The sequence below is a fragment of the Salvelinus alpinus genome, chromosome 23 (assembly GCF_045679555.1).
Source record: "Salvelinus alpinus chromosome 23, SLU_Salpinus.1, whole genome shotgun sequence".
NCBI classification, from domain to species: Eukaryota; Metazoa; Chordata; class Actinopteri; order Salmoniformes; family Salmonidae; genus Salvelinus; species Salvelinus alpinus.
In genome coordinates this window covers 28,140,781-28,161,945 of record NC_092108.1, presented here as the reverse complement: position 1 = coordinate 28,161,945, position 21,165 = coordinate 28,140,781, and the positions used below count along the sequence as shown (strand labels likewise).

The 21,165-nt window shown below is 42.7% G+C and overlaps 1 protein-coding gene across 1 annotated transcript in view; it reads left to right on the top strand.

The window, feature by feature from the left end:
* Positions 1–531: 531 nt before the first annotated feature.
* The window catches only part of LOC139550717 (E3 ubiquitin-protein ligase HECW1-like), a 68,889-nt gene continuing 48,255 nt past the window's right edge, over positions 532–21,165 (top strand). Inside the window, exons 1-6 of the mRNA XM_071361814.1 lie at positions 532–757; positions 12,142–12,475; positions 12,927–13,034; positions 15,250–15,344; positions 16,483–16,558; positions 17,703–17,872. Coding sequence (XP_071217915.1) covers positions 728–757; positions 12,142–12,475; positions 12,927–13,034; positions 15,250–15,344; positions 16,483–16,558; positions 17,703–17,872 — 813 coding nt within the window. The 5' untranslated portion in view covers positions 532–727. The remainder of the gene's footprint in view (positions 758–12,141; positions 12,476–12,926; positions 13,035–15,249; positions 15,345–16,482; positions 16,559–17,702; positions 17,873–21,165) is intronic.

The window sequence follows — 21,165 nt, the reverse complement described above, 5'->3', positions numbered from 1 at the left end:
ACTTGTTCAGTTTATGTCTCAGTTGTTGAATCTTGTTATGTTCATACAAATATTTACACATGTTAAGTTTGCTGAAAATAAACGCAGTTGACAGTGAGAGGACGTTTATTTTTTTGCTGAGTTTATATACACTGAACAAATATATACATGTAAAGTCTTGGTCCCATGTTTCATGAGCTAAAATAGAAAATCACATACATTTTTCATAGCACGAAAGCTAATTTCCCTCAAATTTTACTGAGGAGTATTTCTGTCTGTCATAAAAGCCTTTCGTGGGAAAAAACTCATTCTGATTGGCTGGTCCTGGCTCCCCTGCCCAGTCATGTGAAATCCATAGATTAGGGAATAATTAATGTATTTCAATTGATTGATGTTCTTATATGAACTGTAAAAGTGTTGCATGTTGCATTTATATTTTTGTTCAGTATAAATACGTAATTTTGATATGCGTGCGAGTGCCTTGCAAAGCGCAGGCCTTTAATTTGTGCGTGATGCGTGCATGGGCGGGGGCAGCGAAACAGAGGCTAAATTGATGCAAAATGGTCCGCTATTGGTCGAAGCATTGTGGTACCCAAGAGAAAGACCACTGCACAGCAGCATCGCCGTACGAATGTTCAGAAAATCGTCCGACAAAGCTGGAACATGGCCCAACGGAGGATATGCGATATATTATTCTTAGAACAACCAAACAGGAGAAATGCCATAAGAATTTGAAGTTTCATCTAGTATGATTCAAAGGCAGGTGACACTGACCCAGGTACGTTTAGATACATTTAGTTGTCCATCTGTGAATAAGATAGTCGTGGCTAAATTGATACGTGCTCGTGTCTGAATCGATCTCTAGTTAATTTTGATGCATGGGATCACGAGTTCTATGTGCTACAAAATAATACTGACTGAGGTTGACGCCTCGTATTTTCTCAAACAACGAGATTGTTTCCATGGATGCTCTAAATAATGGCCAGCCACTAAAATTCACCCCTGTACTGTAGCTTACTACTATGCCTGACTATGAAAGGTCTAGCAGTGTTTGTTGATATTTGAAAGTGAGTATTGATTTAGGCATTCCATTCGCAGGGTGTGTTTTGATCGAGTCTGTATAACCAAGTCAGAGTAGGTCAATCCTATAGGGATGCCCCACCATAATATGAGAGAGCGAGAGAGAGAGTCTCTTGCTCTGTGTCTGTGTTTGAATCTAAAATACAACACTACATAGAATGGAGTGGTGAGATAAGGAGGAAGGCAATATTTGTAATTTACTAAAGTACTACTGCTACCATAGTACTACTATTACCATAGGCCGCCTACAACACACAGGCTGTTCCAGCCCGTTCAACACAGCACAGGGAGATAGAGACTGTTTTCATCATAAAAGGCAGTCAGTGCTCAGAGTAGCAGTAATAGCAGTAATCCTGATCAAGTAGCAGTAATAGCAGTAATCCTGATCAGTAGCAGAGAGATTGACCAGATTACTATTGATTCATCTGTAACTGCCAAAGACTCAAGCTTCCATGTAGAAGGGGGACCCGCAGTCTATTGATCCATGTTAAAATCACCACTGTGGAGGAGACAGCTTGTTCACAGTGAAAGGTCTATGAATACAAGAAAGGTATATGGAAAATCAAGATAATATTCCTGCTACAGTTTCAGTGTCTGTCATATTGTCGATCAAGGAAAGGAAAATGTAATACATTTTATTTGGCATGTGTGTGTTGCCCCCATAAACAATCTTTTATGAACTGGCAATGCTGCTAGGCGTTTATACAGCATTTTCTTTACTTGGTTTTACTCAATGTAAGTCAAGTGGAATAGTTCAGTGTAAAGAAAATATAGTAAAACTGCCTGGGGCAAATTATGACAGAGACACTGACCGGAGTTGCTGATTTATTAAAACAACAAGGAGACATAACCACAGAATACCCTGTTTTATCCTACCTCTTATCTCTCCATATCTTTGAACTTCTGGTTAAACTCTCCATGTGGATTTGTAGCAATTCACACTAATTTGAACTATTTCTTTGTTTGTTCCTCAAGCTCCTTCAGGCTTTTGTCTAGTCAGGATCCACTTGTAAACTCTCTGGTCTCTGCTGCCTCCAATACTCACTTATCTCCCAGCCTCATAAAAGTTGGAGAGGGATTGTATTTCCTTGCCTGCCAACTGTCTGCAGCCATTATACACTTACATTTGGTATGGATTTGAGGGCCTAATTCATCACCCCTGCCACCTCTTAGTGGCTGGTATATATTAGGCCTACTATACTGTCATGTATTTGAAGGAGAATTTATCTATTTGATACACCTTACTGAGCACATTTAATCAAGATGTATCTATTGTCTTCCTCAAGTCTCTGGGCATGGAGTAGTAACAGTAGAGCTCCTAAATGGATGAGAGAGGGGAGAGCACTTTTACAAAATCCCCCAAAATGCACCTCCCTGCTCCAGCCCTGCTTGGTTTAGCCCTGTGGATTTAAATGAGCAGAAGGAAGAAGAATGCTGAGCCACCGCTCAATACATAGTTTAAAAATGCATTGAGTGAGTCATCTAACCAACCAGCAAGGCAGCCCCAGTGCAGAGCTGCATTAGGAGGACTGAACATTGCTCCTTTGACTGGAAGGATATTTATGATGTTGCTGCTAATCTAGTGCCGTGAATAAGACACTCAGTATCAGGATCTCAGTATCTGGATGCAACAGAATGCTATATAGACTGCTTTTAGACAGGCAGCCTTTTTCTGATATTTTTTTCCACTCATTTGTCTTTTGACCAATCACATCAGATCTTTTCACATCAGATATTTTTCAGAGTTGGTCTGATTGGTCAAAAGACCAATTATTGAAAAAAACATCAGAATTGGGCTGCCTGTCTAAATTCAGCCATATTGTCCTAGCTGCGTTCCCATGGTTGCACACTGCACACTGCGATCAGCTATGTGGTTTGTTTAGCCTCACGCTGCTGATTCGCTGTAGTGTAATTTGTGATGCCGGGATGATAGTGCACCAGGTCCTATTCTTCAGATTCGTCTCAGTGAGTAAATCCAATTAGATTAAAATCATGAGCTTTATGTGGAGGTAGTAGGCCTACAGTATGGGATTCATTACAGTGGGGCATTTCCATGCATCATGCTGGCAACTATCCAACTTTGTAGAGGCATCTTTTCTTTTTACAGCAAGACTTCTCCACAAAACTTGGAAAAGGTATTTCACTCAACCTTTTTACTGTATTTAATCACAAGGGATTTACAACTCTCCTTCATTCTACTAGTATAGTGATATTGTTATAATGACTTGGCAGCCTTTAAAGGTGATAAGGAGGGTAATTTTACTGTCTGCATCCCTGCATGTATTAATTGGTTGGGAGCTCATGTGAAAGAAGAGCTATGTAGGCCTGGCCTACTGTATTATGTAAGTGGACTAATGTCTTCAATTGCTGCACAGTGCAGATAGTACAGGGAAACTGATGATCACTGAGCCAAGTTATCTCATATGGCTCCTAAAAGCAGTTAAGTAATAGGCCAACTCAGAGATAAACAGAGAATAAACCACTGTACTGTAGTATTTTCTCTGTCTGGTGCTTTAATATGAAGCTTTTACTGTATACCTTAACCTATTTTATCTACTCAACTATTCTATCTACCCAATTATTCTACTTAACCTGCACACACAGCAGAGATTGACAAGTAAAATTGTCACATTCTTCCCTGCTCTTCCTTTCTTTTTTACTTCCGCTCAAATATTTCTTAAACAGTGTGTGTTGTGTATGGTGGCATTCCATCCATACAGAGGTTGTATCAAGGCAGACAAGTGACCTTGTTGCTGAAGAACAGTGGCAGAGTTGTTGAAGAGGATGCTTGGCAGCTGCATGTACTTCCACACTGGAGGGCCAGAAAGTGGCTATAATGAGACAGGCTATTGAGGGGTCATTGTGTTGGTGGATTGTTCTCAGCGCGGAGTGGGGGTCTTGTCTATTGTGTAGGCCAGCTGCCCGGGCAGACTAACAGACATATCTTCATCTTTCACTTGGCCAGCATTGACTGAGTAGTGACTGAATAGAGACAATGTGTGTGTGTGTGTGTGTGTGTGTGTGTGTGTGTGTGTGTGTGTGTGTGTGTGTGTGTGTGTGTGTGTGTGTGTGTGTGTGTGTGTGTGTGTGTGTGTGTGTGTGTGTGTGTGTGTGTGTGTGTGTGTGAGAATGTGTGTGTGTGCACTAGTGGTTTGTTCAACCGCACCTGCCCGAAATACAGTGCCTTCAGAAAGTATTCAGACCCCTAGACTTTTTCAATAATTGATAAAAAAAAAAATATATATATCATCAATTAACCTGCACACACAGCAGAGATTGACAAGTAAAATTGCCCCACAATGACAAAGCAAAAACAGGTTTTTAGAAAATGTTGCTAATTTATAAAAAAATTCAAAAAACTGAAATCTCACATTTACGTAGGTATTCAGACCCTTTTACTCAGTACTTTGTTGAAGCACCTTTTTGTAGCGATTACAGCCTCAAGTCTTCTTGGGTATGATGCTACAAGCTTGGCACACCTGTATTTGCGGAGTTTCTCCCATTCTTCTGCAGATCCTCTGAAGCTCTGTCAGGTTGGATGGGGAGCTTTGCTGCACAGCTATTTTCAAGTCTCTCCAGAGATGTTCGATCGGGTTCAAGTCCGGGGCTCTGGCTGGGCCACTCAAGGACATTCAGAGACTTGTCCGGAAGACACTCCTGCGTTGTCTTGGCTGTGTGCTTAGGTTTGTTGTCCCCTTGGAGGGTGAACCGTCACCCCAGTCTGAGGTCCTGAGCGCTCTGGAGCAGGTTTTCATCAAGGATCTGTCTGTACTTTCCTCCGTTCATTTTTTCCTCAATCATGACTAGTCTCCCAGTCTGTGACACTAAAAAACATCCCCACAGCATGATGTTGCCACCACCATGCTTCACCGTAGGGATGGTGCCAGGTTTCCTCCAGACATGACGCTTGGCATTCAGGCCAAAGAGTTCAATCTTGGTTTCGTCACACCAGAGTATATTTTTTTCTCATGGTCTGATAGTCTTTAAGTGCCTTTTGGCAAACTCCAAGCATGCTGTCATGTGCCTTTTACTGAGGAGTGGCTTCCGTCTGGCCACTCTACCATAAAGCCCTGATTGGTGAAGTGCTGCAGAGATGGTTGTCCTTCTGGAAGGTTATCCCACCTCCACAGAGGAACTCTAGAGCTCTGTCAAAGTTACCATCGGGTTCTTGGTCACCTCCCTGACCAAGGTTCTTCTCCCCCAATTGTTCAGCTCTAGGAAGTATTGGTGGTTCCATACTTCTTCCATTTCAGAATGATGGAGGTCACTGTGTTCTTGGGGACCTTCAATGCTGCAGAAATGCTTTGGTACCCTTCCCCAGGTCAGTGCCTCTACGGACAATTCCTTTGACCTCATAGCTTGGTTTTTGCTCTGACATGCACTGTGAACTGTAGGACCTTTATATAGACAGGTGTGTGCGTTTCCAGATCATGTCCATTCAATTGAATTTACCACAGGTGGACTCCAATCAAGTTGTAGAAACATCTCAAGGATGATCAATGGAAACAGGATGCACCGGAGCTCAATTTCGACTCTCATAGCAAAGGGTCTGTATACTTATGTAAATAAGGTATTTCTGTTTTTATTTTTAATATATTTCCAAAATTGTCTAAACCTGTTTTCCCTTTGTAATTAAGGCTGTAAGGTAACAAAATGTGGAAAAAGTTAAGGGGTCTGAATACTTTCCTGTATGTGATAAAGTGAAAATCTGAGGCCTGCACCCGACCCTAACGCGCTAATATAGAAAATGCGCCGTAGGCTACAGTCAGAGATGGCAGTCAACTTGTCTATAATTAGATACTGTATATGGAGCTTCTCTTCTGTCATTATATGTTGCCATAGAACACTAAATAAACTCTTGCTCACCAGAATAATGTAATAAATTGATAGAATGAATGCTTCAATCTAGTTGACATTGGTAAAGTTTTCTTTGTCATCTCTGCTTCTTTCACATAGCGAAGACGTTTAGGAAACGGGGAGAAAATGCAAGAACAAAAATACTGGAGTTTTTCTGTGCAACATTTCCAAATGACATCAGTTTGACCATTTGTAAGAAATAGAAAGCTGTGAAAACAACCCAACATGTTTCTGATAATATTTCAGTTTGGCTTGAATGCATATTTGATGTGATTGAAATACTATCAGCTTTTATGATGCTGATAAAGATAACACCTCTACAGAACCTATCTAACTGTGCATTAGCATTCTCTCAAGATGCTGAAAGAAATCATATTTCGACACTCCTGATCCTGAGTCCAAATTTAGCCTACATCAAATAAAATTGTATTTGTCACACAAATACAATAGGTGTAGACTTTACTGTGAAATACTTACTTACGAGCCCTTTCCCAGCAATGCAGAATTAAAAAGTAAGAAAAGATTAGCAAAAAAAAATAAAAACGAACTAGTAACACAATAAAATAACAATAATGGATTGTGTACATTAGTACTCGGTGCCGCTTGCCGCTCCGGCCGCCCAGAGTGGCTCACTTGTGGGTGTGCTGGCAGCATATAGCAGCACGTTCGACTGTGCGTCAAGAATTCAATTTGTAAGTCGCTCTGGATAAGAGCGTCTGCTAAATGACTTAAATGTAAAATGTAAATGTAAGAATTCAGCATAGCAAGTTTGTATGAAGGTCTGGTTAGTAAATAGTTTCATCCATTCTTTATTTCATGAATTTATTCACAGGTAAATAGTAATATGCTCTAAACCGCTCTGGTGACAAACAAACTTTGCTGCCCTGTTTCCAATCGTTCACATGGCTGGGAGAACCTATTCAAGTAAGTAAATACAGTAAAAAAATATATATTAACAATGTATTATTAGCTAACTAGCTATTGTGCAAGCTAACTCAAATGAACTGCTAACGTAGCAGTTAGCTATTAGCTATCTAGCCAACTTTACATACTGTGTAGCGAAGTTAATTAAATATCACCAGCTACCTAACCTAATTTTAGCTAGGTGTCAAGATGTATTTATCATTGTAAAAACAAACTCCTAATGCATTTGTAGGTAGCTAGGTAACAGCCATTGAGAAGGGTGAAAGGACAGCAGCCCCAACTGTCAAACTGTCAAAGAGTAGGCTATTCTGGATAGGGCAGGTACTTTTGTGTAGTTACAGTCCCTAGAAGTGAGAACAGAGATATAGTAACATCATTTTCAGTGCTGTCTAATTTGAGTAAAATGAAGTCTGTTTATTGCAATGTTTTATGCCCTCAGATACAGAGAGCTTTGAAAGCTCTGTTTGCAGATGAAGAGGTCCCAATGAAGAGCAGTGGTTCTTAGTCCTGGTCCTGGGGACTCAAAGGGGTGCACATTTTTGTTTTTGCCTTAGCACTACACAGCTGATTCAAATGATCAACTCATCATCAAGCTTCAAGTGGTGTTTATGTACAGTTGAAGTCGGAAGTTTGCATATACTTAGGTTGGAGTCATTAAAACTCGTTTTTCAACCACTCCACAAATTCCTTGGTAACAAACTATAGTTTTGGCAAGTCCGTTAGGACATCTACTTTGTGCATGACACAAGTCATTTTCCCAACAATTGTTTACAGACAGATAATTTCACTTATAATTTACTGTATCACAATTCCAGTGGGTCAGAAGTTTACATACACAAAGTTGACTGTGCCTTTAAACAGCTTGGAAAATTCCAGAAAATTATGTCATGGCTTTAGAAGCTTCTGATAGGCTAATTGACATAATTTGAGTCAATTGGAGGTGCACCTGTGCATGTATTTCAAGGCCTACCTTCAAACTCAGTGCCTCTTTGCTTGACATCATGGGAAAATCAAAAGAAATCAGCCAAGACCTCAGGAAAAAAAAATTGTAGACCTCCACAAGTCTGGTTCATCCTTGGCAGCAGTTTCCAAACACCTGAAGGTACCACATTCATCTGTACAAGCAATAGTACGCAAGTATCAACACCATGGGACCACGCAGCCGTCATACCACTCAGGAAGGAGACACGTTCTGTCTCCTAGAGATGAACGTACTTTGGTGCAAAACTGCAAATCAATCCCAGAACAACAGCAAAGGACCTTGTGGAGATGCTGGAGGAAACGGGTAGAAAAGTATCTATATCCACAGTAAAACGAGTCCTATATCGACACAACCTGAAAGGCCGCTCAGCAAGGAAGAAGCCACTGCTCCAAAACCGCCATAAAAAAGCCAGACTACGGTTTGCAACTGCACATGGGGACAAAGATCGTACTTTTTGGAGAAATGTCCTCTGGTCTGATGAAACAAAAATAGAACTGTTTGTCCATAATGACCATTGTTATGTTTTCAGGAAAAAGGGGGAAGCTTGCAACCCGGAGAACACCATCCCAACCGTGAAGCATGGGGGTGGCAGCATCATGTTGTGGGAGTACTTTGCTGCAGGAGGGACTGGTGCACTTCACAAAATAGATGGCATCATGAGGGAGGAAAAGTATGTGGATATATTGAAGCAACATCTCAAGACATCAGTCAGGAAGTTAAAGCTTGGTCGCAAATGGGTCTTCCAAATGGACAATGGTAGCATTGCTTTTAAATTGTTTAACTTGGGTCAAACATTTTGGGTAGCCTCCACAAGCTTCCCACAATAAGTTGGGTGAATTTTGGCCCATTCCTCCTGACAGAGCTGGTGTAACGGAGTCAGGTTTGTAGGCCTCGTTCACGCTTTTTCAGTTCTGCCCACAACTTTTCTATGGAATTGAGGTCATGGCAAAATGGCTTAAGGACAACAAAGTCAAGGTATTGGATTGGCCAACACAAAGCCATGACCTCAATTCCATAGAAAAGTTGTGGGCAGAACTGAAAAAGCGTGAACGAGGCCTACAAACCTGACTCCGTTACACCAGCTCTGTCAGGAGGAATGGGCCAAAATTCACCCAACTTATTGTGGGAAGCTTGTGGAGGCTACCCAAAATGTTTGACCCAAGTTAAACAATTTAAAAGCAATGCTACCAAATACTAATTGAGTGTATGTAAACTTCTGTCCCACTGGGAATGTGATGAAAGAAATAAAAGCTGAAATAAATCTTTCTCTCTACTTTTATTCTGACATTTCACAATCTTAAAATAAAGTGGTGATTCAAACTGACCTAAGACAGGGAATTTTTACTAGGATTAAATGTCAGGAATTGTGAAAAACAGAGTTTAAATGTATTTGGCTAAGGTGTATGTAAACTTCCGACTTCAACTGTATTATTATTATTTGTGATGCTATCTTTGATATGATCCTGCTATTGTCACGTGCTTCACATGCCCACATGCATCTGTCCTTCCAATGTTATCATGATTTGTTATAAGAGATATTATTCTTTAGAAATCCACAATGACCTGGTGATGTAAAAGTCTAATAATGACTATCTTCCATATTCCTACAGATACCTTGCAACTGGAGATTCCTTCAAAACGATTGCCTACAGTTTCTGTGTAGGGCACTGCACGGTTGGGTGGCCAGGGCCATCTGGGACTGCCTACCTGTGTCCTGCATAACTTCATGAGGATGTACAGGAGGACCAGGAGGGGATCTGCAGCTCGCTACCATGTGCCAGAGGAGAGGTCTGCTTCTCTGCAGGATATTTCAAGGATGGGCGCTAACAACGCAGCACAGGAGGCAATCTGTGTGCGGGAGATCTTCACCTCCTACTTCTTCGAAGAGGGTGCTGTTCCCTGGCAACACCATAGACTAGACTATGCACAACCAAAGGCTCTTAAGAGCCATCCACATTGCAATAAGTGTATTCTTCCATTTACTTCGCTATGTCAACTGCATTTATTCAATTCACAGTTTAGGTAAGGGTAATGTCTGTACAAAAACAGAACAGGCTCCTTTAAGAGTCACCCATATTGAAAATGAAGAACAATTAGACACCCTATAACCCACAGCTACACACTCGTGTATCAATCTGATTGATGGATTGTGTTGTGCAGTAAGCAGGCTCAGGTGTATAACTGTGGCTCCTTCCACCTTCAAAGAACAGGCAAGAGGGCCAACCATGGAGAATAGTAAGACACGTTCATTATTTCTATTTATGTAGAAAATAATGTAGAAAACGCTATATTGTTTGTCATCGTGTGTCTGTATGTTTTTCAGTATAAAGTACTCTTCAGCCACTTAGTGTGGACAACGGGTGAGGCGACACACAGATTCCTGTTGAACACTGTCTCTTCAACTACCTTATTTTCTAAATAACAGTCTCTCTCCTTCACTTCCTCCCTCTTCCCCCCTTCTGCCTAAATCCTCTAGGTTATATCAGCTGTGTCGGTGAACCCCTCCCGCATCTGAAGTGGCTACATAGAGGGCACAGTATGATCAGAGGTGAGAGGTCACTTGGTCGGGTCAACAGGAAGTATTATTAAAAAAATGCTTTACATTGAAATACAGCTAGAGATGTAGTAGTCCCAGAGTTAATGATCCAAGGACAGTTTAGCATTTTACCACCTGATGATTATGATGACTGACAGTGTCAGCATGATTAAGCCTTGTGTTGTTTGTATTTTATCTCTCTCTCCATCTGTCTCTCGTCTGCAGGTATGTTTTGATGTGAGAGAGGATGTCAACCCCCAGTCCCGTCATCGCCACCTCTCCCGCTCTTAAGATAACCTTCGGGCCAACTGGGGAGACACCACGAGAGACACTATTATGCAATTGTGATGAACTGAGAGAATATTACGTTTAGTCGCACTGTAATCCATGAATCATATGCGGTCATCCCTGCTCCTCTTTTCCTTTCTGTTTTTTACACTCTCTCACACCTCTCTCCTCACCTCCTCTTTATTCCTCTGTTTTTATCATGCACACCAGATGTGCATTGAACTACAGATTGACCTTCTATTTATAATATAAGATTACAATTAGAATGCATGTATTATGTATTTATAACACTTGGATAATGAACTTCTTTCAATAAAGCGTTTCACATTCTCTCCTAGTTGAAATGAAGTCTCTCATTTGATGAAATACTACACCTATCCTGTGTCCTCAGATCAGTGCAGATGAAGGAAAGTAGATATTGAGATGAACCGGTTTTAGAGTATTTACATAATGCATAGGAAGTGTAGTGTACTGTTTTTAAAATCTATTTCTGTGTATCAGTTACAAATCAGCCTTTCACTAGTTAAATCATGTTTCTAGTCTATTCCGTAGTTATAATGTGTAAACATTGCTGTCCCATGGGCAGGATTGGTAAACACTGTTGAAGTGTATAATTTAGGGGTGCAACTTTCACTTTCTGAAATTGCATTTTTGTCCGTCCCCCCCCAGTTTTATCATTGGAATATTATTAGAAAACGAGGCAACGGTGTGCTTTAGGACCATGCGGATGACATTCATACCTGAACCGCACCTTTATTTGCAAAGGTAGAGTACATGATCAGTGAATACATTCAATCTACAGGCTACAATGTGGGAATCTCATGCTTGGTAATAACTACATGTAACTACATGCATCCTTGGCGCAATAAAGTTATATTATATTCTACTCAATCCATAGGCTTCATTAAATCCATGCAGACTGTTTTGAACACTCCATTCCTTTGAAACTTTGTGAGTATAATGTTTACTGTTCATTATTTTATTGTTTATTTAACTTTTGTTTATCAGCTATTTCACTTGCTTTGGCAATGTAAACATATGAGAGAGGCAGCACACTCAGTACCCTCTGAACAGTCTGAGCGGGACAGGGCCCTCGAGTGTTCCTCACTCATAGCACTGTGCTGCTCCCTCTTCATTAACTAGGCATTGTTGTCTCTCCTCCCACTCATAAGTTATTGCTACATAGTGGAGAAACTTCCAAAAGATTTTAGGATTATATTTCCTGCTGGTAATATTCCCACTGTAGCTCCACTTTCTCTGCAGGATGGTACAAATCACTACCTCTTAGTCTGCCAGAATAAACCAACAGAAAAACACACCTGCAATGTTCTTAAACATGGCGATGAAAGTTTTGATTGGACTTCATCTACAGTATGTATCTCAAAAACGCAGAAATAACAATGCTAACATTTGGCCTCCCTAAACTCTCTCCAGTACTAGCTCTCCATCCTCCACATTCACAGTTTCTCTCCTTCTTTCCTCTCCTCTTCTCCAGAACTTGTACCAGAACAGGTTTCTCGGACTCGGACTAGCAGCAATGGCATCCCCGTCACGTTCGTCCCAGAACCGCCGGCGCTGTAAGCACCCGATCCGCCACAGCTACAATCCCGAGCAGTTCCCTAACGTCAACTTCCAGAACGGCTTTCCCGAGGGCGTGGCGATTATGCACCGCTCGACCAGCGACACAGACCTGGTGACATCACACAGCCGTTCAACGCTCACCGTCAGCACCTCGCTCTATGCCATCGGTCAGACCCAGGACATCCTCATCTGCTGGAACATCAAGGAGGAGGTGGACGCTGGGGACTGGATCGGCATGTACCTCATCGGTGAGCACTGCCATAACAGTGATTTTCATAGAAGGGACCAAAGCAATACGTAATAGTAGATGATAGTGAGGCAGCTAGAGACAGTGAGATGAAGAGCAGCTTATTTCCAATCTTGTAAACTGTTACACATGCATGTGATCTTCTTTGAAGTTAGCTTTTGGGGAAGAGGAAGAGGTGTGTAGGACAAGAACTAGAATGTGTTCATTCAAGTCTACAGTATTTGAAAGGGACTGTATGTACACTACATAGAGAGCAATGCGATGACTCAGGTCATGTTAGGTCTGGTCATGTCCAGTCTGCCTTCCCTTATCATTTGAGGTAATCTAAAGGTGGTGTTGTGGTGCTCAGGCACAGTTAATGTTACATATCCACAGGTAACTGACAATGCTTGGGTGATAATGTAATGGGACTTTGTATCTCACCTTACCTCCCTCTCTTTCGTCTCTCTCAGAAGAAGTTTCGTCTGAGAACTTTCTAGACTACAAGAGCCGCGGAGTGAATGGTTCGCATAAGGGCCAGATAGTGTGGAAAATTGAGGCCAACTCCTATTTTGTGGAGCGTAAGTGTATTTCTGGAAATACATCCAAAACCAGCTACATTACAGTACACTACATCCCCCACACACTGAGAGAGCTGTTTTATAACGGATGTAGCATCTAGCACTCAGAACAGGACACTGCTTCGTCAGTGCATATTGTAAATCTTTACATAACACTGAAACTATCTCATAACTATTTTGTTTCTCATTACCATTGTGACCATTTTGTATCTTCAGACTTCCATAAGTTTCAGGATTTCCCTTTAGAATCACAAATACTTCTTACTCTGCACAGATTAAAGCAAGTCTATTTGGAAGAGATTCCCATAAATAAAATAATTGACATAATTTATATAGCCAAATGATCCCATTAGTTCCTCTAGACTAGAGAACCGACACTGACTGTACAGTACAGTAGGCCCCGGTGTGGACAGCTCTGCTTAGACACAAAGTGCAGCTTTGAGTAACTACCATAGTGCTATCCTCCTCTCATCTGGTTCTGCTAAAGTAATACGTTGTCATCTGTGGGTGATTTTGTTATTTAGCTAACACTGCTTATTGTTTATTTACCTAAAGTAAGACTCATCCCTCAAAGAGCTCCTCCCACCTCATCAGTAGGGACAGCTCATTCGCAAGAATCAGATATCTATCAATCAATCAATCAATCAATCAATCACATTTATTTATAAAGCCCTTTTAACATCAGCCGATATAAAAGAAACCCAGCCTAAAACCCTAAACAGCAAGCAATGCAGATGTAGAAGTACGGTGGCTAAGAAAAACTCCCTAGAAAGGCCAGAACCTAGGAAGAAACCTAGAGAGGAACCAGGCTCTGAGGGGTGGCCAGTCCTCTTCTGGCTGTGCCGGGTGGAGATTATAACAGTACATGGCCAAGATGTTAAAACGTTCATAGATGACCAGCGGGGTCAGATAATAATAATCACAGTGGTTGTAGAGGGTGCAACAGGTCAGCACCTCAGCAGTAAATGTCAGTTGGCTTTTCATAGCCGATCATTCAGAGTTAGAGACAGCAGGTGCAGTAGAGAGCGTCCAAAACAGCGGGTCCGGGACAAGGTAGCACGTCCAGTGAACAGGTCAGGGTTCCATAGCCGCAGGCAGAACAGTTGAAACTGGAGCAGCAGCATGACCAGGTGGACTGGGGACAGCAAGGAGTCATCAGGCCAGGTATTCCTGAGGCATGGTCCTAGGGCTCAGGTCCTCCGAGAGAAAGAGAAAGAGAGAGAGAGAATTAGAGAGAGCATACTTAAATTCACACAGGACACCGGATAAGACATGAAACATGCTCCAGATATAACAGACTCACCCTTGCCCCCGACACATAAACTACTGCAGCATAAATACCCGGACAGGGTCAAACAGACAGGATATAACATCACCCACTTTGCCAAGGCACAGCCCCCACACCACTAGTAGGATATCTTCAACCACCAACATACTACCCTGAGACAAGGCCGAGTATAGCCCACAAAGACTTCCCCCACGGCACGAACCTGAGGGGGTGTGCCAACCCGGACAGGAAGATCACGTCAGTGACTCAACCCACTCAAGTGACGCACCCCTCCTAGGGACGGCATGGAAGAGCACCAGTATGCCAGTGACTCAGCCCCCGTAATAGGGTTAGAGGCAGAGAATCCCAGTGGAGAGAAGGGAACCGGCCAGGCAGAGACAGCAATCAATCTTTTGGCCAATACCATTCGCTGATGCCTGTGTGCCACCCTGTAGGCTCAGTGGTGTTGATTCTCAAGCATCTCCATTTAGCTACCACAGTAGATTAGCAGCTTGGAAAGCAGCCACTGAGATTCTTATCTCTCTGTGTAATTAAAGGGATGGTATTATCTCTCTGTGTAATTAAAGGGATAGTATTATCTCTCGGTGTAATTACATGGATAGTATTATCTCTCTGTGTAATTAAAGGGATAGTATTATCTCTCTGTGTCAGACTCCGCTGCTAATAACCATGTAGCTGAGGACCGTCTGCTCTCTCTCCCCCAGTTTATTGGCATGCTGCTCACAACAGCTTCCTTAGGTCACGCTGGTGTGTCTCTGGCCTGTTTTTGAGAGCTTTCCAACTGTGAAACCTGATAAAGGTGCCAATAAACAGAGAAATAGTGTATAATGCAAACAGTAGGTAATTTTAAAAAGATAGAACAATCTCTCTACTGTTCTTAAACTAACTTCTGTCCTCTCTTCTGTCATTTGTCTATTTTTTCCTCAGTGGAGACCAAGATCTGTTTTAAATACTATCATGGTGTGAGCGGGGCACTGCGTGCCACCACCCCCAGTTTGACTGTGAAGAACCCCTCAGTTCCGGTGAGCGTGTAGGACTACTTAGTCCCAACCTGGTATTAGTGCTACTGTACATGGGCTCTATGTGTTCATATGGGCTTCTCAAGGGGCACTGAAGGGAAGAGATGGGGATTTACAACGGATCTACTGTATGTCTTTCCATCTAAAGGATATATTTTTCCATTGTCTGGGTTGAAGCTTTTCTTACCACTTTAGAGCCTAGAGTGGTAAGAAAAGTAAGAAAAAAAATCCTGACTGTTCCAGAAAGGGGTTAGCATGTCATCTGTTGTCCAGTGTTACCTGGATTACTAGGGGTTATCAGACGTGATTTAAAGGGCAGATATAATGGGTTTAGCAATCCATTAGATTGGTTACCCTTCTTTTCTCATTGACTGGAAAAGAAAATCCTGAAATTGAAAGTGGTGCTAAGTGTAAATTATTATATGCTTATTGGCTGGATGACATTGCCTGTCTTGAGAGAGATCACGCACAGACAGACAGCAGTCTGAGAGATAGACAGACAGATACGCCACAGCCAGAGGTGAACAGAGAGGGGAATCAGATAATGTCCTTGTGTTGTCCCTGTGGAGTATACTGTAGTAGAGGTCCCCTGTGGGCACTCCAGCTGTCTGCTGTAGGCCCACTGCAGCCAGGGAGTGAAATGCATTAGCCCAGGCCTATGCAGGCCCTGCCCCCACAGCCTACATACCCCCACACTGCTATAATGACTAGTCACTAATCCTCCTAGAGATCACACCCAGAGGAACAATCTCAGAGAAACACATCAATGTCACAGCCTGTCAAAATGCCATTGTATTGTTACTGCTGTGATGGTGTGTGTGCGTGTGTTTGCATATGACCCTTATCCTCCACCCCCATCTCTCAGTGGCCCTCCATCTCTCAGTGGCCCTCCATCATCTCTCAGTGGCTATTTTCCACAAATCCAGCCTGCTATAAAAACCCTTAGGCAGGCTTACACCTGTGGAGGAGGAACAGGGAGGAGAGGTGCTTTAAAGGCGGGCGCTGATGTGACTCTTTCTTTCTTTCTCTCTCTCTTTCTTGTGCTCTCTCTCTCTCTCTAACCCTCTCTCTCTCTCTCTCTCTCTCTCTCTCTAACCCTCTCTTTCTTTCGCTCTCTCTTTCTCACCCTCTCTCTCTGTAGGTGTTTAAGCCCGTCACCAATGAAGAAGTCCCCCAGAGCACAGGCAGCAGAAGACTCATTAGCTTCTCCCTCTCAGGTGAGCATGCCCCCCCCCCCCCTCCGCCCCTACCACCACGTTACCTTGGCAACGCGTCTCTACAGGGTTGGGCCAGCACACGTGCCAGCATCCCTGTGGCAAAGGGCAACACACAGCTTGTGTCTCCATAGCAACTCATCCCAGGATTCAGATACAGTACTATCATCCATCTGGAGTACATCATGTGCATTACAGGAAGGAATGTTCTGTGCCAACTGGCATGATACAGAATGCTAGCAGTTAGAGAAATATTGACAAACCCACACTTACATGACGGTGATGAAAAGGATTCCTTTCTCCTAACACTTCCATACTTAAATGCGGCTGTTTCATTCCCAAACGCTGCATGAAGAAATACATCACATCTGTAGAAATGTCACAAAAACATCCTAACAAGTGAGGCTCTGACTCATCATAGGAAAAGCACAGTGAGTCTATTGTGCTAAGTGTTTCTGACAGTCCTGAGTTGAGTTGGATTCCCAACTGTGAGGGATGCAGCAGCAGCAGTAGAGGCGGTATGATCCAGTTCCACCTGATTCACAGTGAGGTAGTGGAGATGAAAGGTGGGTGTGACAGCTTGCTAAATCGTGTATCCAAACGATTCTCTCCCCCCACGGCTGCATGGGAGATGTCAGGGGGAGGCAGATGGGATTTCAGACAGCAGCTCTTCCCCCTTCGTCTTCAGCTTTGATCAACACAGGCTTACAAATACTGAACAAACATACTGACTGTAGTAGTCCCTGTCTGGTCCCAGATCACTGGAAGGCTATGCTACTGTATGACATGGCTGTCACAAATATTACAGAGCAGAGTTGGAGAGAAGTTCAAGTTAAATGCAACGCTATGCAAAATAATAATTCTGTCTAGATGTATTTTTCAGGGTGAGTTATTCTGTCTCTGCTCTGCTATAGTAGAACATACTACTACTATTGTAGAAGTACAGCATACTGTGGCAACACAGGATATTCAACTGAATTGATTTGCAGAACTAAAAGGAACATTCTCTTTCTCAAGGACATTCCTGCTGCCTGCACTCTGCTCCTCTTTGTCAGGAGTTTGGGATTTTCTTAAGCCGTTAAAGGTGTAATTTTTAAGCCTTTTATCCTCATCGTCTCCTCCTCTATACTCTTATCGTCTCTGGTAGATTTCCACGCCACGGGGCTGAAGAAAGGGATGTTCTTCAACCCTGACCCCTACCTGAAGATCGCCATCCATCCCGGCAGGAACAGCATCTTTCCAGCGCTGCCACACCACGGCCAGGAGAAACGCTCAGGCATCGTCTGTAACACCATCAACCCCCGCTGGCAGAGAGAGGTGAGAGGAGGGCCCTGACAAGGCTTTATATTCTATGTGTTCCAGGACAATTGTTGCTATCTGGCTCGAAGGACTATGAAAAAGCGAGCAACCTTGAGTATGCTCTCTGTAACAGGGCAATAAAGTCAGGCAGAGTGACAGTCTTAGGGAGCTTTATACAGTATGTTATACAGGTACTGTTGACCTGGAACCATATTGAAACACTAACTGGGATGTACAGAATTTACACGGGTGTAACCAAAGTTGGTTTTCTTGTTTTTGCTCAAGAGAACAAGTGCTGAAAATGGGTTACAACAGTTGTGGTTTGGATGTGATGAGTTGATAGCACTATCCCTGCAATATACAGTGCATTCAGGAAGTATTCAGACCCTATTATATTTGATTTTTTTCCTCATCAATCTACACACAGTACCCCATAATGACAAAGCAAAAACAGGTTTTTAGACTTTTGTTTTTCTGTAAATATCACATTTACATAAGTATTCAGACCCTTTACTCAGTCTTTGTTGAAGCACCTTAGGCAGCGATTACAGCCTTCAGTCTTCTTGGGTATGACACTATAAGCTTGGCACATCTGTATTTGGGGAGTTTCTCCCATTCTTCTCTGCAGATCCTCTCAAGCTCTGTCAGGTTGGATGTGGAGCGTTGCTGCACAGATATTTTCAGGTCTCTCCAGAGATGTTCAAGTCCGGGCTCTGGCTGGGCCACTCAAGGACATTCAGAGACATGTCCCGAAGCCACTCCTGCGTTGTCTTGGCTGTGTGTGCTTAGGGCCCCAGTCTGAGGTCCTGAGCACTCTGGAGCAGGTTTTCATCAAGGATCTCTCTGTACTTTGCTCCGTTCATCTTTGCTGACTAGACTCCCAGTCCCTGCCGCTGAACAATGGTGGTGCCAGGTTTCCTCCAGACCTGACGCTTGGCATTCAGGCCAAAGAGTTCAATCTTGGTTTCGTCAGACCAGAGAATCTTGTTTCTCATGGTCTGAGAGTATTTAGGTGCCTTTTGACAAACTTCAAGTGGGCTGTCATGTGCCTTTTACTGAGGAGTGGCTTCCGTCTGGCCACTCTACCATAAAGGCCTGATTGGTGGAGTGCTGCAGAGATGGTTGTCATTCTGGAAGGTTCTCCCATCTCCACAGAGGAACTCTAGAGCTCTGTCAGAGTGACCATCGGGTTCTTGGGCACCTACCTGACCAAGGTCCTTTTCCCCTGATTGTTTGGCAGGGCGGCCAGCTCAAGGAAGAGTCTTGGTGGTTCCAAACTTCTTCCATTTAAGAATGATGGAGGCCACTGTGTTCTTGGGGACCTTCAATGCTGCAGACATTTTCTCGTACCCTTTCCCAGATCAGTGCCTCGACACAATCCTTTCTCGGTGCTCTACGGGCAATTCCTTCGACCTCATGGCTCTGTTTTTGCTCTGAAATTCACTGTCAAATGTGGGATTGTCACAAATCCCGCCGAAGATGGTGCCTCTTCCCGTTCGGGCGGCGCTCGGCGGTCGTCGTCGCCGGCCTACTAGCTGCCACCGATCCCCTTTTCTGTTTGATTTAGTTGTGTCTGATTTGTTGCGCCTGTTTCGTGTTTAGGTTTAATTTTGGGCTATTTAAATCCAGTTGGCCCGCCGACTTTTGTGCGGGCTTGTTTTTCTGTTTGTGGTGTTTCGTTCATTCTTGTGGTGTCTGTTCCTATTCTGTTTAGTCCTGTTTGTTTGGACTGGGACTTTACGCGCCCTTGTGTGTGTGGCGTGACCGTCTCTCTGGTATTTTGGAATATTAAATCCACGTCCTTTTTGAACTACCCTGCTCTCTGCGCCTGACTCCTTCACTCACCACTTTTGGAATCCTGACAGGGATCTTATATAGACATGTGTGTGCCTTTCCAAATGAATGTCCAATCAATTGAATTTACCACAGGTAGACTCCAATCAAGTTGTAGAAATATCTCAAAGATGATCAATGGAAACAGGATGTAAGTGAGCTCAATTTCGATTCTCATAGCAAAGGGTCTGAATACATTAGCAAAAATGTCTAAAAACCTGTTTTCGCTTTGTCATTATGGGGTATTGTGTGTAGATTGCTGAGGATTTTTTTTACTCAATTTTTACTCATTTTAGAAAATGGGTGTGAATACTTTCCGAAGGGACTGTATACTTTTTTAAATATACACTGAGTGCACAAAACATTAGGAACACCCACTCTTTCCATGACGTAGACTGACCAGGTGAATCCAGGGCTGTGTTCGAATACCCATACTGTATACTACATACTTAATGAGTATATACTACATACTATTAGTTCATTTTAGTATACTGTAAGCAAACTGTATTGTTTCAGTTGAGCGTACTAGAGCTTCGCCTGTCTACCGGAAGTTGATGCTGTTGCTATGCAACCTCTTGCTAGCTTGTTAGCATAACAAATGACTAGCTAAATATTTTATGATTTTCGGTGTGTTTGTAAATTCAATCTGGAGTGGCAGAGTGCACTCTGGGTGTTCGTAAATCCAGAGCATTGTCAGATAGTCTGTTCGTAAATGTAGAGCGTTTCGCTCTCGGAGCGTTCAATTGCAGTCAAGCAGCCAAATTAACTGGCTAACGTTGACTATATACTTCCAGAAACAAATGAGAAAACACCTCACTCTAACCATTTTACTCGCCCTAGCAGAGCTGGTTAGGCTGTTTTCATGTTATCCATAGCTTTGGTGACTGTGCTGCTGGCAAAAATGTAATAGCTTCTTTTTTTTTGACGAAGTTTACTGACCCCGGCCATATTCAACGGGTGTTAAGCGTTTATAAATGTATCAGTTATTCTGCGGGAGAGTCCTCTGAAATCTGAGTAGATAGCCAGAATTAACAATGTCCATTTAAACGCAAAATTACTATACCACTTAGCTAAGAATTGTGTGAATAATCAAGTCAATAAACGTTGGGTAGTTAGTTAAATAGCAGATTAGTTAATATCTGCCTGGCAAGTTCGATGTATTAGTAGCCAACTAACATTAGGTAACTAGCTAACATACCGGTAGATGCTGCTGTAATGCAATGGGGTTCATAAGGATAGCAAAGCTAACAAATTGTCAACCAACATAGCATGCAATGTAACTTATTTGAAAGTCATTACTTTATTACATTGCTCAACATTTTCTTAATATTTGACATAATTAGTTAAAGCAATGAGTTTGTATCCGCTCTCGTTGGACTTTTTTGCTTCGGCTGCACATTTTCCGCCATTTTCTACAAATCTGAAAACGTTGTGAAGCCATGCCCATTTTCTGAAGAATTGCATTATGGTTCCTAAAA